At 37.3% G+C, this 21,565-nt stretch overlaps 1 protein-coding gene across 4 annotated transcripts in view; it reads right to left on the bottom strand.

Annotated features, from left to right (window-relative positions):
- Nucleotides 1-4,457: 4,457 nt before the first annotated feature.
- The window catches only part of itga7 (integrin, alpha 7), a 34,423-nt gene continuing 17,315 nt past the window's right edge, over nt 4,458-21,565 (bottom strand). For 2 of the 4 annotated variants that reach the window (XM_008408512.2, XM_008408510.2), the window contains 23 exons: nt 21,014-21,093; nt 20,639-20,894; nt 17,238-17,369; nt 13,285-13,492; nt 12,447-12,643; nt 12,104-12,192; nt 11,904-12,031; nt 11,597-11,692; nt 11,412-11,473; nt 11,049-11,218; nt 10,797-10,943; nt 10,595-10,710; nt 9,885-10,071; nt 9,721-9,795; nt 9,495-9,574; nt 9,318-9,395; nt 8,907-9,009; nt 8,217-8,414; nt 8,002-8,118; nt 7,719-7,832; nt 7,419-7,517; nt 7,082-7,207; nt 4,458-4,703 (listed from right to left, as the gene is read on the bottom strand). In XM_008408512.2, coding sequence (XP_008406734.1) covers nt 4,548-4,703; nt 7,082-7,207; nt 7,419-7,517; nt 7,719-7,832; nt 8,002-8,118; nt 8,217-8,414; nt 8,907-9,009; nt 9,318-9,395; nt 9,495-9,574; nt 9,721-9,795; nt 9,885-10,071; nt 10,595-10,710; nt 10,797-10,943; nt 11,049-11,218; nt 11,412-11,473; nt 11,597-11,692; nt 11,904-12,031; nt 12,104-12,192; nt 12,447-12,643; nt 13,285-13,492; nt 17,238-17,369; nt 20,639-20,894; nt 21,014-21,093 — 3,014 coding nt within the window. In that variant the 3' untranslated portion in view covers nt 4,458-4,547. Of the gene's footprint in view, nt 4,704-5,910; nt 6,076-7,081; nt 7,208-7,418; nt 7,518-7,718; nt 7,833-8,001; nt 8,119-8,216; nt 8,415-8,906; nt 9,010-9,317; nt 9,396-9,494; nt 9,575-9,720; nt 9,796-9,884; nt 10,072-10,594; nt 10,711-10,796; nt 10,944-11,048; nt 11,219-11,411; nt 11,474-11,596; nt 11,693-11,903; nt 12,032-12,103; nt 12,193-12,446; nt 12,644-13,284; nt 13,493-16,456; nt 16,556-17,237; nt 17,370-20,638; nt 20,895-21,013; nt 21,094-21,565 lie in introns of all 4 variants that reach the window. The other 2 variants (XR_533654.2, XM_008408511.2) reach the window with 2 other exon arrangements.

Below are 21,565 nucleotides of genomic sequence, written 5' to 3'. Positions count from 1 at the left end.
TGTCAAACAGAGAGCTTTTTGCTCAGAGTCAGTTGTTGTTTGTTGTTTCTCCGGGAGTTAAAGAACACTATCAACTGTCAAGCATGGTGGTGGTAGTATTATGGTGTGGGTCTGTTTCACTGCACATTGCACAAATGAAAATGAATAATGAAAGAAGACCTGCTCTTTGTTTTCTCCAATAAGTAATCCTTACAAAACTTTAGGTAAAATATTGGGTGGCTCTGTGACAGTTTGACCCTCATTTCAAACATTCCTGTTCATGGCTGAAATCAAACCATGATAACCCATTTAAATATGCCACAGCAATTGATTTATTTTAACATTTTACTGTAATGCTATGATTTATGGTAATACATTATCAGAGAAAAAACTGCTAAGATGCAATTTATAATTTAATGCTCGATTGCTTATTGTAGTCTGAAAATTTTGTATTTCCATTTATGCCAATTTTGATCAATTTTTGGGGTAGTTTACCCTTAAAAGATTAACAGATTATAAACCCTGATGAATTCAAAATAAATCTAGGCGGCCTCTTGTCGGTACATGTCTTGTACTGGAACGATACCAAAATATATTCTTATTTCAGAATATATGGAATAAGAAATATCTTGGTAATGAATCAATGGATGGTCAGTACAAAATATCGCATCAAATCTTTAAAGTTTTCAAAAATGCACCAGGTCAAAGCATGCACACTGGCTGAATGCTTTATATGCATTTGATCAGTAGAGCTGAAGGTTGTAAAATGTCTTAATTTTGTAGGTTTACAGTCTGTTAACCATCAGTGATAATGGCCAATAAAATCTTTTTGCTGACATCAATAGATTATTGATGTTAGCTATAAACTACCAGCAGCACCCAAGTCCACGCATGAATAAGTAGAGATAGAAGATGAATAGATGAGTTAACAGGAAACCATTTACTCCCCACTATCTACAAAAGACAGTGATCATTGTTGTTTGATATAAACGACTTTAAGCCAAAACATCACCACAAATTATCAGTATTACAAGCTTTTTAAATACTGCTGAGCATTTAGTGTCTTACAAATTTATTGGAAGACAATATTTTCCATAAAGAGAAGTGTTTTGTCTGCTTAGAGCCAGCTTTCAACATTTAGCTTTATATGAACTGAAGACATTGTTCCTCTGGATTAGCGAGGGTCACTCTGAGTTTCTTAGCTCCGTATGCGTTTGCTTTGTTTCTTTATTTGCCTCAGTGTGGGTTTGTGCATGTGTTTCCATACAGTTCTTAGTCACTTCCCCAGCAATGGATGAGACGTCAACACATTTGGCTCATCAAAGCACCTAATGGGTGACAATCCGCTTAAACACACACGCCGTGTCCCTGGTCCCGTTTAACCGCCATGGCAACCATGATGACATCTGAAGGATTCAGAAGGGAATTAGCTTTCTTTACTATAATGAGCTCAGAAGCTTTTGGATTTAGAGAAAAATCTAATTTGCTCACTTTGACATTAAATATTAAACGTAAAATGCATATTTAGTTTGTTCTGCTTTACTTCAAACTGTTGGATTTTAAACTAATCTCTTCTGTCAGCTTGGTAGAGTTTATTATGTAGTTCGGGTATTTTGTCTTAACCATGTTTTAATGCGTGACTAGAGCAAAATATCTGACAGTAACATGTTTCTGAAGGTACAAAACTAAGCTCAATGCAGCTTACCTATACAGTACTGCACAGTAATATGTAGCTTGTTTTAACCTTTAGGAATTATTAAAGGCATGCTGTGCTTTTAAAAGGGAAATTCTAATTTACAAATAATAAAGTACATATCGAATTACAAGTGCAAAACAAATCTCTGGTGTAAAATATATGATTTGAAAATCACATTTAAAATTTGAGATCTATAGCAAACTTGCGAAAGTCAAATGACACTGCTTCAGACTTATTAGACTTTCTACCATATCATACGGCAATGTTTTTATGCATTCAGTGACTTTTTCCGGTTTTAATTACACTGTAACCTTGATCACAAGAAGCAACAACAACCAAGGCACCGGGGAAGATTTACTGCATAATTGTCTGATAAAGATCTGATAAAAATAAATCACACAGATCACTTTACTGTGAGTTCCTTACAAAACTGAATATGAAAAATAAAAAAAAGAAATTTCAAGACCTAAAACTCATTTCTAAATGCTTACAAGGTCAAACTCATTACATGTCTTTGGTTCCTCTTTCAGCTAATACTTCTGTGATTTGAAGAGCATTCCTCTGAAAATTGTTAGATGGTTTTGGGAGACAAACAGCTTTCTCTTTTAGAGGGATTAATGTGCAACTCTTTAGCTGCAGAAATGAAACCAATTTGTGGCAGAATTTGTTTTACATAGAAGAACCAGGTTTGTACTCATGATAGACAGCTTCTATACAGTTTTGTATTTAAAATGTTGTACAATATGTCTCCTTATGCATCTAAAAGCAAAAAATATAAACTTGCACGAATCAAATTGAAAATAAACCAATAAATTAACACATTTTCAATGCTGCCATTTTCTGTTTAGCTGTTTTTTGTATCCTTCCCCAGATTTCTGCTTTGACACAATCAACAGGCCTACAGTCAATTCCTTTGACTTCATTGTCTGGTTTTTATTTTTGACATGCACCGTCAACTGTCAACTTGCGTCGTATTTCATCAAAAATGTTGCGCTGAATCTATTTTTAGTCTTTGTGTGTATTTTGTGTGCATTCTGGTTGGTGTCGGTTTCACTGTTTTGCCGCCACCTTGTGTTGTGTTAGTGAACCGCAACCTTTTTAAATTCAAGTCTCCTTGTCTGCTGCTGGATGAAGAAAGTCTAGCAACAACAAATGTCTGAACCTACTTGTCATTTATTTACAATGTTGACATCGTACAGTCAAACAAAAATAAATAAAACAAATCGCAACAAGAATTACTGGAGTTGGAGACGTCAGAACAGCAACAGGACCCTCATGCAGAAAACAAACGATTGTCCAGCAATACCTAAAAATCCAAGCTGTCTCCTCGTGCTTCACAGCCGACTCCAATGAAACAAAAACAAAAAAACTTTTGCCCTTTTGTTTGTTGTTGTTTTACAAAACCAGGAAATCCCCTCTTTGTGTTGCTCAGTGTCTGAAGGAGGTTGTAATCATCCACCGGTACCAACAGATGTCTGAGGGCAGCATCATCTAATTAGCAGTAGCCTCGTCTTTGTAATGAGTAGATCTCCATCTGCCACTTTTATTACAAGGCACGTGTTTGAAATTAGACCAGTCGATGCTGAAATTATTATACCGGTTCACGTGAATTTATACGAGTAGCGAAGTGAGATTGTATAGTTAAAAAAAACGACTTTATTTGCTGCACGGCTCTTAAAATGCCTGGTGAAAAATACACTTGATGAAAAAAATAATTTACCTGAAAACCTGTTGTAGATATTCTGTCTTGTGCATAATGACCATTACATTTCTTTAGTATCAGCAGGAAATTGTTGAAAAAGAAATTCTGGGTTAAATATTGATCATCTTTCTGACACATTTGATTTCCATGCAACAACATTACCACAAACCCCAACAATTCATTCCCTCCATAGTATTTTGTTGTAAATTCAAGGTAACCCAGACAGCAGACTAGAGATGTTCAGCAGATTTAACTAATGCAACTAAAAAAAAGAAATAACAGTAACAAGGGGTTCCTCTTAAATCACATGTAAGCAAAAAAGTGAGCATACAGGTGCATCTGACATTAAAATATCATCAAGAAGTTTATTTCCGTAACTAAATTTGAAAAGTGAAACACAAAGTGGGAAAATTAAAACATTTTTCATAGTTCTAAGCCATCAAATTAAGCTGAAGTAATTAGTATGTTATAAATAAGTTTCACTTTTTGAACTGTTACGGAAATAAATGAACCTTTCAATGTTGCTTTTAATTTATTGGGATGCACTTGTATTAAATACATTTTCAAGTATCCATGAAATAATGCATTTCTTTAATTGTTGCTAACAAAAAAAATATATTTTCCACACATTTTGTTAAAAAGCTGTTTTTCTTTGCCCATATTCATTGTTAATCCCAGTAGTTAAGGCAAAAAGTAGTCTTTGTCACATGGCTTCTGCATCAATCTGCTCGTCTAATGTTGTCCTCCATGTCTGTGCGTTCATGCAAGTCTTTGATTTTTCCAGTCCTCCTTTGAGCTGCCAGTCAAAATCACTGACAGACGGCGAAGCGTCAACGCTCCCTCGTGTAGGCCGGGAAACATACTGAGCCGCTAGACTTGTTCTAATCTGGTTGTGAGGCTTCAGTGCTCGCTGTCAAACTGTGAAACACTGTGGACGCACAGTGTAAACAGAATATCTGAGGCCAAGATGTTAATGAGCTGCAGTTTGGAGGATACATATCTGCTCAGAGGCCACCAATTTGCATGTTCTGACATGCACCAAAATCTCACGATCGCAGTCTTGGCGCGCTTCTTTTTTTAAATTTTTTTTTTCCTTTTTGAGTCAGTTAGTTACAAAGCAAAGACAGAATGAGTACCACACACGCCGATTCAAATCCAGTGCTTTAAAAGTTACAAGGTCCCGTCACTCCAGTGCGTGGCCCATTCCTTTTTATGGATGCTTCCAGACTTCTCCGTTTGGAACTGCGGCCGGAGCTCGCGAGGAATCTTCACCGCGTGGTACTGAGGAAGTTTGTCTTTGTAGTGGGCACGTCGGAAGAAGCCACACTGTCCACACGGGAAGGGGAGCGAGTCCAGAGAAGTTGAGGAGGAGACAGAAAGAGATCACAGAATAATAGGGAAAAACAATTATTTAATCATCTAATCACCTCATCTAATCCTTTAAGATTACTTAGATGATGCTCTGATTACCTGCAGTCAAAAAAGCACACACCATAAAGCACATTGTCATGCTTTTTGTTGCCAAATTTATACACGCTTGTGGCTTAAAGTCCACTAAACAAACATCCGTCCTATTAAAAAAAACACCCAGTGATTTTATGTCAAGTTCATCCTGGCAGTTAGTTAAAGCGTATCATGGGATGCAAACCAAACATGGTTAAAAAAAAAATGTTGCACAAGTGTTTGTTTCAGAAAATGAGTCATCTTCACAGAGTGATGCCAGAATGAACAGGTGCAGGTCAATAAACAGTAAGCGGCACCGCACACAGCACAGCAGGCAGCTCAAAGCCCTGAAGCAGAGGCGGCTGGATGGTGTTCAACAAGCACTAATTAAGACGAGATCCTCAATAACGGGAACGCTTCACATGCTAATAATCATCATCCTGTGGAACTGATGATTGATCTAACAAGTGTCTCTGGTGTTGAAGACACCAGAGAAAAAAAAAGAAAAAAAAGAATGGAGCTCCAATCTAAATTTATTTTCTTAATTTGCTACATGTAGCTGATTTAGATTTGCCAAATTTACTTTATTTACATTTGTCTCACATAATAACTTTAGTGAACTTAATGTTTTTACTTGGATGTACTTAATTTGATTGAGAGAAATGTAATTTTTTAAGTTGTTTTCTTTTTCATTGCGTTGCATAAAGAGGATTTGTTACCATGCTGTGCATTACATAATACCTTTTAAAGGTAAGAATTAGGACACTATCTAAAGCTTTGTGGAATAACTTGCATACAGACTCAGTAATTATTGGTAAAGAAGTGTAAAAAGTCTTTGAATATATTTTTTTTTACTGCAGTAGCGTAATCACACGTTGAAACACTAGAAACGTTGCATCAGAAGGTTAAAAATAAAAATCTGAATATTAGAAAATAGCAGGACACAATTATTTTCAGCCCTACTGTTTAGATTTTGCACAGCCCCCATAGGGCCAATAGAGCAGCACTCATCTCCGTTTCATGCTATGACGTACAACACCATCCTTCCTGTGGGCTGAGCAGCAGAATAATTGTGCATGAGGAGTTTTACCGCTTGGAGAGAGAGGAGGAGGGGAGAGCAGGCCAGATGGAAATAGGTTTGATATTATAGCTCTAATGCCTGCTTCTCCGCCTCCGAGGGCTGCACCCCCAAATGGGCGCGGTAGTACTCCGTCTCATAGTGCGGGCGCCGCTCGCTGCGCTTGAAGAAGCCGCACTGAGGCATCAGATCATAACGGAGAGGGGAGTGGAGAAACAAAGAGAAAAGTGACGGGTTCAGAAACAGAAGGATTCATAAAAGAAAATAAAAACAGGAATGGGAAAACGTAGAAGAAATATAGGCAGAAAAGGGGGGAAAGTATGATTGAGAGATGGCTGGAAAGATGTGACTGGAATATAAAGAAAAGGTCAGAAATAAACAGATTGAGTGYTTATAAAATGCTGAACGCTAAATGTGTAAATTATCCCATGACTGAAAGTTAAGTGATGGGATAATTTACACATTTAGAAACCTCTGAGTTGGATGTTGATCTCTAGAAAGCCTTGATGAACATTTTAGCTGCAGACAGTATTTGAGGGCATATTTAAGTACCAAATGTTTTCTTCACTTAGGTCCTGAAAATATGCTTATTTTTATCTCAATTTAATATTTAACAATTATTTACAGATGCATCTCAATGAATTGAAATTTCACTTAAAATTGATTTATTTAAAAAAAAATTATGCCTTAATTTCTAAATAAAATGCAAAATTTAAAAACAGGACTCTGGACCACTGAGTAACCATGCAGTCATTTTTCTCCTCAGCCCTTATAAAGGGCTTCCTGCATACCTTGTGGTTCAGAAGAGGCTTAATACAAGTAAAGCGATAGATGTAGGTAATGTCTTTGAAACATCTGTGTTTGGCGTCTCCTGCAGCTCTGAGTCCAACTCCAACCCACACCACGTAAATCTCCAACAATTCTTGAATGAGTTTTCCTCTCATCTTCTCAAAGCTTGTCCTTGTAAATCATACAGTTTTTCTCCGACACACATTTTCCTTCCACTAAACTTTCCATATACTACCATCCAGCAAAAAGTAAGCCGCAAAATCTTTTCAATAATGTTCTAATTTAGAGAGTTGGCCCTTATCGAAAACAGATATACATAAAGTTTACATCTACAGTATAAAGAAGTCTACACCACTGCTCAAACAGCATAACACCAAGATATCCTGTGAGTTACCTTCCATAATATGCAGACAAGGAGAGTCAGCAGCAGGATGCCTGCCAGGATGGCTATCAGGATGATCCACCAGGGAATCATGTACTGTTCTGCAAGATCAAGCTCCGGGTAGATCATTACTGGGATCTGGTGAGAAAGAGAGAGTTAATTGTAGAATTTACAAAATGCAACATATATTTTCCACGTATTTTAATGTATTCTGTGTTAAAAACATCTGACATGAAAATCTTCTTGGTCACTGGTTCGGTGAACCTACATGTTCAGGACTTCTGTTTATCAATGTGTTTAAATATATTGTAATAATTTAGTCTTTACTTTCCTGAGGTGAGCTCAGTACCTGTACAGATGCATCTCTGAGGACCAGATGTTTGATGCTGGACTTCACAGAGATGTTAGCTCTGATCAGCAGCTCCAGAGCACTAACTGTTGGAAAATCCTGAGAGACAGAGAAAAAAAATCATACTTAACCCTAAAAGTGATTTTAATTGTTCAAATGTGGGTATGTTTAGGTTGCAGTTTCCATCTCAACCCATCACAACATTTTCAAAATGAAAATGAGTTCCAGCTAATCTTCAATTCTTGCCTTTAAAGACATTTAAATGAGACATTACTTTTTTTGTTTGTTTGTTTGTTTTACCTCTATGAAACTGCTCTTCCACAGCCTGGCGTGGATCTTGAGGACAGCCTGACCAGTAAAGCTGTGGAGTGGACACTGGAACAGCACACAGCGCGCTGACCCCAGCAGGCAATCCTAAGGAGCAAGAGGACATCTGAGCATTTTGCAGTGGAATATCCATTAAAGAAACATCCTTTGTGTCATAATCTCAACAAATCAAATGTATCTATCTTCAATTTCCTGAGATCATTTGCAATAATTAACTAAAGTTAGTTATATTTTCCATATTTCTTGCCCCTCCTACCAGTTTGAGTGACTTGCGTCTCTCTGAAGCTGCCACTGCTGGCGTGGTGCCGACATCGCTGCCTTTTGTCAACACTCGATCTTCCTCCTCTGGGTGTGAACGGCGACTTCTACCCACCTGTCAACAGTCCCGTAAATTATCTTTTAAGCATGTAATTTTTAATGTAAGTGGAGGTTGGAGAACAGCTGAGTGACCCTAACTCCAGTTCCACCTACCACCTGATTAGCAGCTGATGAGCTCTGCAGATTTAGAGGATTCACAGCCTCAGCAGGACTGCAGCGAGTGTCTGGTTGGCCCTCGAACCTCAGGCTTGCGGGATAGAGCAGCCACTTCCCATTGGGCAGCTCGATAGGCCACATGATGTTGAGGAAGGCGGAGCCAAGTTTCTGGAGCGCTTTTCCAGGATTGGAGAGCTGAGAAAACGGCTGTTGTTTTATCTTTTTGCTTAAAAGTCTCTCCAGTGTTAGTTAAACTGAGTAATTAAATTGTGGTGATCACAGAATATTATTCTTAGATAAGATACTCTACAAAAACACAAAATCTTACCAGATATTTTGTCCAGTTTCTACTGCAAATATCTGCATCTAACTAAGACAAGTCTAACTTACAAGTAACCTTCCAGCAAAATATTAATTTTAAAAAGTAACATTTCCACCAGCAGATTTTTGTCCCCTAAAACAAAACTTTTTTTTCTCCAATATTATAAGTGGAAAAAATCTGCCAGTGGAATAAGTACTTCTAAAACAAATCTGGGAATTACTGATTTAAAACAAGCCGTCTTGTTGAAGACTTAGTTTTGTCATATTTCAAGTGTGGTCAGATATTTGCAAACTAGACCAAAAGTACTTGGCAAGGTTTTATGTTTTTGCAGTGGACACAGTCAGCCTAGATAGGCATAAACTCACCACAAATTCTAAATCTACAGGGTTGCCGATGTCCTCCAGGCTGGTCATGGCACTCTCCCCCTTTACAGTCCCGCTGAAGAACAGCTGATGAGGACGAGCCAGTCTGAAAAAAAACACATAAAAAAACGACAATCACATCAACACTTCAACTTGGAGGTTTTTTTTCCTACCTCTGGATCTTTTACTCATGTTACAACCAAAAACTTCACTGTATTTTTAAATCTTTTTTTTTTTTTCAAATAAAAGTCTGAAAAGTATTGTGTGCAACATTTACTCAAATATCTCTAAGGAAAATCCATTTCAACTGTCTTTAAAAGATAGCTAAATGTAAACAGAATGCAATATGTACTGTACATTCCATTTTGTCTATCAACACCAATAAGACTTATTTGTGGAAAACTGTTTTCTCACCCGTTGACAGACAGGGGGAGCTCTATCACAACTTTAGCAAAAGCAGTGACAGGATCCAGATTAAGCTGTTCACTGATCCTGGAGAGAAAACACCAACAAGTCACAATAAAAACTTAATAGATGAAAGTGTTCATGTGTTAAACACTGGTTGCTACAGATGGGGTAATTGGGACGTACGTTGCCAGTTGGAGATCTGCAGTGAGCTCAGTGGTCTCAGTAGTAATATTTGATGTACTCAGGTTGATGGTGAATTTTAGCTGAAATGAAGTGTAAATATAATTGTAAAACAGACAGAGGTTTCAGTCTGGTTTGTATCTTACACTGGATTGCGCCAGATTTCTTTTAAAAGTGCTTCTAAGAAGCAACACATTCACAAGACGAGATAAAAGAAACAATTTCCTACCTTCGCATTTCGCTTGACAGGATTTCCCAGATCACATTCAACCTGGGACCCATTCAGATTCGCTTGACATATCATCTGCAGTTACGGGACATCAAACACATACCTTCATAACAAACACACTGATTCACGCAGGGGTTCCTTCAACTCCTTAATTTAAGGCATACCTGCGGTGGGACCCTGGAGCCGGCGTACGTTAACGTGTCTGGAAGTGTGATGAACAGCTGGGAAGCATGAGCGTCGTCGCCGTCCTCCTCGGGGTTCAGAGGGTCTGAAGGCATGTTGGTGACTGTGATCTCCAGCACCACCAGTCGCTGATCAGACAGAGAAAACACCTGAACGCCACCGTTATCTCTGCACGAAGGTAAGACAAGAGTGGGTCAGCTGGTTGAAAAGCAAACATTTTGCAATAAAGAAACACTATATATATATATATATATATAAGCACACAATCTTTCTAAACTAATCCTACTGGGTTGCAGCAAATATGTCTTTCACCTTAGGAGAAAGCAAGATTTTCTAGATATAAAATAAACAAGCAGTCTGACAGCAATAATAATTAAACTGGAAAAATACAAAATCTTACCAAGAATTTTTGTCTAGATCTGGATTGTAGGATAAATATCTAGACCTAGGAGCTTGTTTTAAGTCATTACTTCTTAAATATTGATAAAAACCTAATATTAACAAAAAAGTACCAATGGAGCTAGTATTCTCATCAATATTAAGAGATTTTTAACATTAATTAACAAGCTCCTCTTGCTGAAGAGTTACATGTAATTTAGACATAAATATTTGGTAATATTTTGTGTTTTTGCAGTGTATTATCAGTGAAAAACATAATCAAACTCAAGTATTAACCAGTGACTGCACTAACTTTGGCAGAGGAGTGAAGAAGTCAGAGTTAAGGTGCGTTGTTCCAAACTGGTAGCTCAGCATCAGATTGCTCTGACAGATTTTGTCGCTGCCGCATCCTTCTCGCAAGAAGTTCACCTTCAGAGTTTATTCAAAGAAAAGCAGAAGCATCTAGTTCAAGGGCTTCAATTAAAAGATCAACTGTCCTTACTTTTGCTACAAACCTCAGAATTTAGCGTTTTAGACGGAGAGATATTCAGCACAGGTGGTAGTTTCTGCGGCCTCTTGGCAGAGTTTCTGCGTGGCGGCACAGGCTTGATGTTGTGGGTTATCGCTAATGAAATGGGACGCAGTTTGTCACGAATGTTTTCCTGCAGGACAGGAAGCAAAACGGACCAGGAATGTTTAGCCGACAAAAAAACATAGGTGGTAAAAAAGCAGCATAAACTTAGAAATGGTTGCACTTAGTAACTGACGTGCAGCTGGAAGGCGGCCGTGGCACAGTGAGTCTCGCGCTGTCGATGCAGCTCCACTTCTTCTGTTTGGGTGTATTCAGGCTCCAGCGAGCTGCGTCCCAGGAAGCTCACCCGGTGAGGGAGGCCCAGCTTTCTGCGCTCTGTGTCTGCTTCAAACTGCACCACCAGGGCTTGAAGAGAGCAAACGAAATGAATCAAAATTAAACGAATTAAAGCATATCTGCATTTCATTTGAATGTAGTAATACTTCAAATAAGAGAGCTTTCTAATGTTAGTGTAAAATCTCTTGACACATGATACAATTTCTGTTGTGAAGAAGGTGCATTAAACAATATAAAAGCTGAAAACTTTAGTTTGACTTACTAACGTGTGGTGAGTAATGATGAGGGTGTGCTGTGAACATAAAACAGGCCTTAACCTCAACACTAAAAGGAAGTTGGAGAAACGTAAAACCCAGTTAGATATTGACAGACACTTTTTCTAAAGCAACAAATCCTTTAGTTTAGGGCCGAGTCGTGTTAGAGGGTTTTCACATTATCTGTTCATACCAGACGCCGTCTCTTCCCTTGCAGTTCTTTTGGTCCAGATCAATATTTTGAGGGTCAATTGATACTTCTCTGACCACATGGATGACCGGACAAGACCTTGAGGACACAGAGATAGCACGTTATGATGCATTAAGGGAAACTAAATAATCCGCTTAGATGTCCTTATTGTCTGCTTGTTTGCAGTATTTTCTGCACACTGATTACAATTAGGAAACATTAACAAGAGATTAGACCTATGACTTTCTGTGAAGAGGTTTACTGAGAAAAATGACTCTGTGAAAGTAATGTTTGCCGGTGTTTTTCTTACCTGAAGAGAACCACTGAGTCATTAAGAGAACCAACAACCACATCTGGATAATGGTTGTCGTCGATATCCAGCCCCCCTGAGATGGAGTATCCGAAACGTGTCACATCAAAGTCATGGCCATCCAGAACCTGATGTGATACAGATTACATTTATTACATTACATTACATGCAAACTTATTAGGTTTCCTTCTGAAACTGACCTGAGCAGGTTTAGTTTCAATCCCAGCATCGGAGCCTCTGTAGATAAAAACCTTCCCATCTCCATCAAATGGAGCTCCCACAGCAATATCTGCAAATATCAAACAAACTTATTTTTACCACTTTCGGTTCCACAAGCACAACTAATAAGGACCTTTCAACCTGCTAATCCCACCAGTCTGGAGTAAACCCGAAAAGCACGTTTCATTTTGAAATTTCAGAAACCTCAGTCTCAAAATCATACAATTCAAAAACAACCTTTTTGTTATTAATATATGAAGTTTCTGATTAAGATTAATGATTCAGCCATAAGCTCTGTAAACAAAAATTCAACGTTTCCCACACCTCCGTATCCGTCCTGATCCAGATCCCCGATGTTACTGACTGTCATCCCAAACATGGAGTCGTACGTCCCGTTGAGGCGGATCGGTCTGGCCTGGTCGTCCCAGTGACCGAGCGGGTTTAGAAAAACATAAACAGCTCCACCAATCTCTGCTTTGCGGTCAAAAAAGTTGGGAGCTCCAACAATCACATCTGTCCATCTGGAAACAGAAATAGACAGAATTTCACATATTTAAATAATATTTAGAGCTTGAAGGTTTATAGACCACTCTCCTCATCTTTGAACAAATTTGATTTATGCGGTTATATCTCAGAAAGCAGACTTTCTTGATGCTCACTTTGAAGAAGTCTTTTGTATTTTTTTTTATATTTATTTCTTTTTAATATTAAAAGAACTATTAAACATACAAACTCACACACACAAACCCTACAGGAAACATCTACAAACATTTCAGCTACTTCTTAGCCTGACCTCTTCCTCAATTTGTCCCCGAGTCAAATCTCATCTGCTGCTGTAGTGGCAATAGCAAATGTATTAGCCGCTGGCGTTTTAGCTGTTTTTCTATAGCAGCCTTTAAGCTTTTTCCCTTTGTTCATTTCCACGAGGAGCGTTGGATTTGATAGATTATTCTTGCTTCATTGGATTTCCCCAACGTCTTCCAAGAAAAATCAACCAACAGGGACAAAAAATGTTTTTATGATGTTCTTTTGGTTCAAATACAACAGCCCCGAACTGGCCAAAAAATGTGTGGCGACCCCTCGTGGGAATTGACAGTAAGCCAGATGGCCACCAGGTCTCTCATAAAATTTCACAATGAATTATGAATTAGCTTTTCCTCACCCATCTTTGTTAAGATCTGTGGTAGCCACCGAATATCCAAACGAGGAAGCTAGCTCCTCCCCCCAGAAGATGTGCTGTGGCACCAGTCGGTGCACGTTGTCCTTCCTCAGCAGCACTACAGCCCCTGTGTGATTGGCACGTGGTGCGCCGGCCACAAAGGTCAGCTCCTTGAGATTCATTATACCCTTAGCTGAGTCTACAGAAAACCCTGGTGTAAGAGGAGAAAGAAGCATAAGACGAGGAAAAGGGGGTTGGGGAGTAACGGATTTGGGTTCAGACATTAGCATTGGCTGTGAGGTTTAGTGGCGGCTCTTCAGTATGTGCAATGATCTGCTTGTCTTCTTACTAATGAAATGTGTGGCGTAAGTGACTATTGATTTTATGACAGAGTCATGATGAGTGTAAATGCTGTGGGTTGTGTTTGTGTCTAACGGTAAAAGCAAACGGGCTAATTGTGACAGTAACAGAAAGAGATGTTTGGTTCTGGTCTGATGAGACTGGTGACGCTGCAGCTCATGCCTCTGGCGGGGCCAGTGTGTAAATAAAGTGAAAGCACATTAACCTGATTTATGATCAAATGCATCCGCTCCGTCTTTATGTGTGCTCTCTGCAACCTGATGTGTGCAGGAATGTGAAAACACACTTGAATGTAAATCTCGTGAACCAAAGGAGCAGCAAGTGTGTATTTACCTCACGAAAATATTGTGTTAGCATTTTCTTATCAAGATGTAAAACAAATTACAAATCATTTAAAGTCTTTTATACAAATACATACATTTTTCAGTGTGAAAAGCAGGCAGAGGGTTCATACGGAGGGGTTAATCCATGACAACACAAAGGACATTTGTTAGCTCTGAGTAAACATGCAAAAGGAGACAAGAAGGACACAAAATGAGAGCAGCTCCAGGGTGGCAGGTGTGGAATTTAACATCGCAGCTCCTCTAAAACCAATAAATGGAGGCTCGGTGATACTTTTTCTGCACATGGATGCTACCAGCATGCTACCAGCAAACTTAACACTGCAAAACTAACTGTGGAGTAAAAGCAGAAAAAATTGTTTACCAGTGCGGTAACTCTTCTGAACTGTATGGCTGTTACACTTTCACCTCAGAATAATAAAATATGTTTAATATTTTTGATTTTATATATTGTAACTTATGTAAATGTTGCTCATTTTATTTGTTTAACCTCACTGTAATTAATGGTATTTATGGATAAAAAAGAAAACAATTGAAGTGATCTGAAATAATTTGGCCTTAAATCGTTAACCAAGTAATCTGCATAAAATTGACAATAAATGAAAATACCCAAAGAGATAATATTTCAAACCAGACTAGTATTAAAACTGTATTATAAAATTGCTTTTTGTGCTTTTCTACATTCTGTGRGTAACATATGGTTTGGCCTTGAGGCTTTCACAAAGGATGCCTGCCATTATTCAGAAAGACACCAATTTGAAACGATAATTTGTTAACCAGCTGTGACCACATTGTGATAAAATCTATAAATCCTGTGATATTTAAGAGCAATGATTGAAATGTTAGCACGCATGCATAGGTGTGTCATGTCATTTGGTTGCGGGATCAATGGCAGCATGTGAGTGATAAACGAGGGCTAAAAGGTCAGGAGGGAATTAGTGTTGTCAAGGAGACAGCTCAACTTTGCGAGGGTATCCAGGCTCAGAGGAATGTGAATAGAGAGAGATTTATAGTGGATCCACACAGTCAAGAATAATAACTGAAAATCGACAATAAATAAAAACTGGTCTTGTTTAGCAGACGCTGGCTCTTTGACAACAGACAGTTTTAATATGCCTGATAGAGACGTCCTTCCAAATGTTGTTTCTGAAGCTTAAGAGAAGCCACTGAATCTTTAATGCCTAGAGATTTCATGTAGCTCCACCATAACATTAATATATTTTCCTGAAATTTACTAAGATTGGCTAACCAATAAATAAAAGCCTTTTGCCCAAAAACCGTAGTAATATTTATCTACATTCTCTTTTTCGATCTACAGGCCACCCAGTACAAAAACGTGTTTTCTTATCTGGTCAGACGTCCTCAAGATCCTGCAAAATATAGCAACTTTTTATGAAATAATACAGTGGATATTTTACTAACTGAACTTTTCGTCATTTTTTCCACTTTACAAATAGAAACTTTTATCAGGTTTTGTTTTATTTATTTTATATGACAGACTATAAAGTTGTGCACAAATGTGAAATGGAAGAAAAACTTTTTTTTTGGATGAGAAGCTCACAATCAGATGTTTAATGCTGAGATAAATTAAACCTAATCTTGCTTCTCCAAAACTGTATCCTTGACCTGCATGTGGTGTTTCTTTGTCTTTGTGAAGTTCTTTGTTCACTTTTTCTTCAGCAAACCGTTGAGACTTTCACAAATCAGTTGGATTAATGCTGAGATTAAATTATACCCAATCTGAGTCTCTTGTTTAGATGACTTCAGACATACGTTCAATTGATAATATTCTGGGTAATGAGAGTAAATGGATCTTAATACAAATGGAAAAAAAATAAAAATAAAAATAAATAACTGTTTTTTTTATGCACTTCTTTGTGTTGTTCTATCACATAAAATACAAAAGAAAACTACATTTAAGTTTTTTTTTCAGTTTTGTGAAAAATACACTTTGCAAAAACGGCATAACTATTGTTACACTGTCTATGTAAGAGTTTGGTTAGAAACACATCTGTGCAACAATGCTTACTTGGGTTGTTAGTTAAATTCTAACACAGTTTTGTTAAGTGAAACTCCAACAATCAACAGAAAACCCACCACCAAGATGCCCTGGAAAGCTTCACCAAAGCAAACACTGACAAATGGTCTAAATACACTAATGATGTTGGACAAAACAGACAAACACCCTCGTGCTAATAAACACAGAGAGACAACCATCTGCTTGGCTCAAAAACAGGAAGTTGGGAATGCTGACTGAAATTAATGTAAAAAATATCAAATTAAGTCAAATTAAGTTATCAGAGTTCAGAGAAAAAGAAAGCTGTAGATGGCTTTCTCGTATTATGGTACAAAGACTACAGAGTAAAAATCTACATCTGAGGACAAATGATAAAGACAAAGACAGAGACAGAACACAGACTACATCAACTAAGAGTCCAACCGGATCCAAACAACAATACTCCACGCCTACAAACCTAAGTAGCTATTATGAGCTACGTCCTCAAACGGTGTGGAAGGCTCCAGAGTTTTGTACAGCAGTGCATCTTCAACGGCGCTAGCCATGAACAAAAGCCCTATGTGGCCCAAAAGAAAAGGGAGAAGAAAGACAGAAAAGACAAGTGTAGGAGGGGAGTGATGGGGTGGTGAAATGGTGAGGGAGGAAAAAGAGGAGAAGAGGGAATGCAGGTGAGACAAGCTGTGATTGATTGATGCTTTGTCTTTGTGGCGCAGCAGCACTTCCGCCTGCAGAACCACGGGGTTCATGTTGGAAAGGTGACGTTTTGGGCTCAGACTGCGTCCCACCCACAAAAAATTTGTCAAATGTTCTCCCTTCTGCTTCTCAAAGAGGGTGGCACGTGAAATGAGGGCAGCACCATCTCACTGAAGCTGGACCATACAATGTTTTCCCTTGTTTCCATAAGAAAACCAGTAATCACTGGCATCAGAAGAATTCATCTCAGGCCACTGTCGGCTGCAGGCGTTTTTAACATGTCCACCCACTGTGAGAAAGGGCTTACACAAAGATATTGAGTCATATTTTGGGTTTTATGAGTCACGGGCTCAGCCAGAAATAATCCCCAGGGAATGGGAGTGACACTAAAACACGTCTACCCTCTTCCAGTCAGGGGCGGTTGAGGTCTTGCTACTGTTCCTGTGTTTAGTCAGGTTACAGTCTGAGCCCGGACGTCAGCCTCCCACGGCCCTCTCTTTCTCTCCTGTGCTCGGGCAGCAGTGAGCGTAGAGGGCGAATCCTACCCAGGTAACTGTGGTAGGGCAAGGGGATGAGCAGCGCATTGAGCTCATTGTAACCTGCCACCTCGTACGGGCCGTCGTCATAGAAACCGAGTTCAAGAACAGTCTGGTTCAGGAGCTCGACTCGCAGTTCGCCTGGAAAGGAAACAGGTGAAGGCACAGCAGGGCAACAAGAAAACATTTTCTAAAGCACATTTCAATTTCAGTTTTATTTTCTTGCACGTTTTACTCTAAGTCTAAGTTTGTTAAGAATCTACTTTGTTTTAGGAATGTACTTTTCAATTACACTGCAAAAAGTCCCCTTTCAAAAACAAGAAAAAAAAGTACAAAAATAGGGTAGAATTTTCTTAAAATAAGAAAAATTATCTGCCAACAGAACAAGAAAATTTATCTTGTCAAGATTTTCTAAAACAAGAAAAAATATCTAACCAAGATAAACCTACAATATCTTAAAATTAGTGTATTTTTACTTAAAACAAGCCAATTTTACTTATACGAGTAAGATATATTATCTTATTTTAAGAAAAATTATCTCAAGTAAAGAAAATGTTACTTGACACTGAATTTCTTGAAATAGCTTAAAAAATTCTTATTTTAAGAAAAATGCTCTATGTATTAAGAAAATAAATCTCATATATTCTATTTGTATTAGTAAAATTGGCTTGTTTTAAGTACAACTGAATTAACCGTTAATGAGGGCAGTTAAATGATCTCTGGCGTTGCCGTTAGTGATGTGCGGATTGATACTGAAATATCGATTCTTCCGATACCAGAACTTAATTCTTTAAAATCTATTGTCAGATCCAAGGATCAATACTTTCAACATTTTAGTAATTTGAGATAATGTAGATTAACAAGAGCACGTTAGAAAGTAACTAAATTATTGAGATCTTGCCTAAATGAAACTTTGTTAATGGGAACTACTTTTTCTTCCGCCTGGTAAGTATGTAAGGTGTAAGGACGTAATGCCCATGCGCAGCGTGCTGCTGACGCTCACTCACTCAGAAATGGACATGTTGACAGATTATAAAAAAGTGACACGGAGCTATTTCAGCTGTCATTTTATAGTAGTTTTAATAATTAAACAATGATGTACACTGCTAAAAGAAAAATAAAGGGAACACTTAAACACTTAAGTGAACACTTAAGTGTTCCCTTTATTTTTTTTGAGCAGTATATTTAGTAGGGTTATTACTTTACTAATTTTCTTTTTTTTAGTTTGCAACTCCATTTTCACATATTTTGTATATTTCTGCTGAATTAAAATAGTTTATAGTAAACAAGATTGTTGTCTCAATGTACTTCTGAGTTTAAAATGAGTGCATCAGAGTACATTGTGTTCTTTTTATGAAGCCAAGATATGGATTACATTTATTTTTTATTTAATTAAGAAACAAATTAACTGTCTTTGCACAAAGTATGGGATCTGTATTGCCAATACCATCTTAAATTTTACTCGGTATTGGATCGGAAAGAAAATCTGTTGTATCGAACATTACTACCATCTCACTGACATTTTGGGCGCTTTCCCATTTGGATTGTATGATGTCATAAAAGGGGTTACAAACATGATGAATAAAATATTGTTCAAACTAATATTAGTAACTTATAAAGTAAGAATTTGAAATATAAACCAAAAGTTAAAATATTTATTATGACATTGACCCAATCAATATTGTTGATTCTAATCTCATTGTGTGGAATACCAGCCATTTCAAATCACACATCAATAGAAATTTCATGACATGTCAGTAAGAGGTCCCACATCTTACATCAAGAAGATCAGATTAAGAAGGTCCTTAGCAGATGGAAACATGCCAAGAATTATCTTGATATATAAACTGATATTGTCTCTGAAATTGTTGTGTTAAATGTCAACCGTTTAAATATTAAATTATAATTTCCAGTACACTCTGCCAACTTATACAAGAGTATAAGTTCATGGGTTTTTTTTAATTTTTCATTGACTATAACACAAAGGATTCCATTTGGACATAGTCTGTTTTAATTATCTGAAGACATTTAATTAAGTATGTGATTTCGCTTTCTGTGCTTGAAATAAGAAATTTTTACTTATATAAAATAAGTTCTAGACTTGAAGTTTGATTGGTAAATATTGATATTCTAGATTCTAGCACATATCTACTCATAATAAGTAATATTTTCTTAACATTAAGCTTTTATATCTTACTGAGATAATTAAGTACAAAAACACTTAAAATAAGAAAAATATTCTAACATAAATCCCTCTTGGTGAGAAAAATTATCTTGTCAGAAAGAAAACAAGAAAAATCTCCTTAATTTAAGATATTTAATCTTACTAAGATTTCAGTTTTTGCAGTGTACTTTTCTGCCACAGCAGAATTACTTTTCAATTACTTTTCTGCTTCATTCTTGTTTAATAAATTATAACATGATGTAATATTGATGCACCAATCACTGACTTTTTACTCAAACTGGTACAATTTCACCCAAATTTTTGTGATATTTGGCTGAAGCCAATTAACCTAAACAAAAAAGTACTTCTGTTATTTTATGATTTTATGCTTTGAGCTCCTATAGGGTGACATTATGAATTTTCAAATCTTTGCACCCTGTTGCTCTTGAGTCAAGCATTAATAAATACTCAGTGACAGAGAGCTAATTGTTAGCTTTTCTACAATACTTAACAATTGTAAAATCATATTTTAGTGCAGAACTGAGAAAAAAGCACTTATTTTACATGTACATTTTTTGTTGAAAGTATCAGTATCAGCTGGCTGAACAACACCTTCTATTTCTAAGCCAATTATCAGTAAAAAAAAAAAAAGGATGAACGCACAGTCAAATTTGAAATGTGAACATTTAAAAGGTTAATATTTACAAATATTTTTATTATTATTATTATTTTCAGTTCTAACTTATTCATCTTTCTGCAAACTCACTTTTTAACTTTTTAGCAAAGGATGTGCTCTGACAACATGTTTCTGGATACAAATTTGGGGTTTTGTAAAGTGAATTGGATTAAATTTGTTGTAAATTTGCATCACAAAAATAAACTAAGTTGAGCTCAGTCGAATCTACATGTGAACATGCATAAAATAAGAAAACACTGTTACATCTTTACCTCTGACTGAAACTAATCCATCAAGTAATAATTGCATTAGATAAATCAAGGAGCTTAATTTGATTTAGTATCTGTCACTGTTTGTGTTCAATCAGTAGATTGGCCTATAATCATTAGCTCTGTCCTGCAGTCAGTAATATATTAATAATATTTCCATTGACTGCCTTTCTTTCTTAGATTACAATAAAGATGTTTACCCCACTTCTCACACTTTCTGAATATTGCAATAATGCTTTCTTAAACTTTGATATGTTTTGTAAAATCTGAAATATATATAAATGCTGCATTGACACATTACCTTTCCAGTTGTAGGTTCCTGGAGCTCCAAACAGGATAAAGTTTCTGTCTGGAGTGAAGCTGACAGACAGGCCCTGCTGACAGAAGCCAAACTGCTCGTGTCCCTGCGGTCGACCCTCACAGAACTTCCACTCCCCTCCGTCCAAGTCGTCCCGCCTCGTCAGGTCATCGCTCAGGACGTAGCAGCGTCCGATGGGATCCCGAGTTTCCGAAGGTTGCGTGACTCGTTGTCGTAGCTCATACAGGTGAGCACAGGTCTTGTGAGAAGCAGAATTTATTACATTTATTCCTTCAGTGTGGCTCAGACAAAACAATATGCTATCACCCAATTACGAGACACCTTTCTGCACTGATGGGTGTTTAGAATAATACTTACCACTACCTTGCCTCCAATTCCTTGACTTTTTACCGAAACTCCCAACCACTGATTGTCTTTGCTTTCTCTGTCAAGACTTACTGCGTGAAAACAGAAAATGAAGCATCAGTGACAATGTTGATGATGATAATGAGCAGAATGATTATGTAAGGACCTTCTAAAAGAGTATTCAAATGAAACAAACAGAGCAATACCAGTGGTAATTGCAGGGCGGTGTAGTGTAGTACATTTCCCATATGATCAGTGAAAAGAACAAAAAATAGTAAAACAATAACAGAAATGCCGCAGTGTATTTATTGCACCCAAAAACTGCATCTGTTTACTGCAGCTCTGCTTTTTAGACCTTTTTCTGTGGAGGACATGTTGAGTCATCGTGTTTATTGTTTCTGAAGCACTCTGGCTTTTAAGAAACCATCCCAACTCAATAAATGGATTAAAAGCATTAGGACGTCACGTTTGACGACTGTCGAGAACAAAATGTTTTCACGTGTAGCTACTATCTCAAAGTTTTGCTTTTCTTGATGTTACAAATGATAGAGCACAGAACACATT

This window comes from Poecilia reticulata, linkage group LG5 (assembly GCF_000633615.1).
Source record: "Poecilia reticulata strain Guanapo linkage group LG5, Guppy_female_1.0+MT, whole genome shotgun sequence".
Lineage (NCBI taxonomy): Eukaryota > Metazoa > Chordata > Actinopteri > Cyprinodontiformes > Poeciliidae > Poecilia > Poecilia reticulata.
The sequence above is the reverse complement of the archived record's forward strand: the minus strand, read 5'-3'. Positions and strand labels throughout refer to the sequence as shown.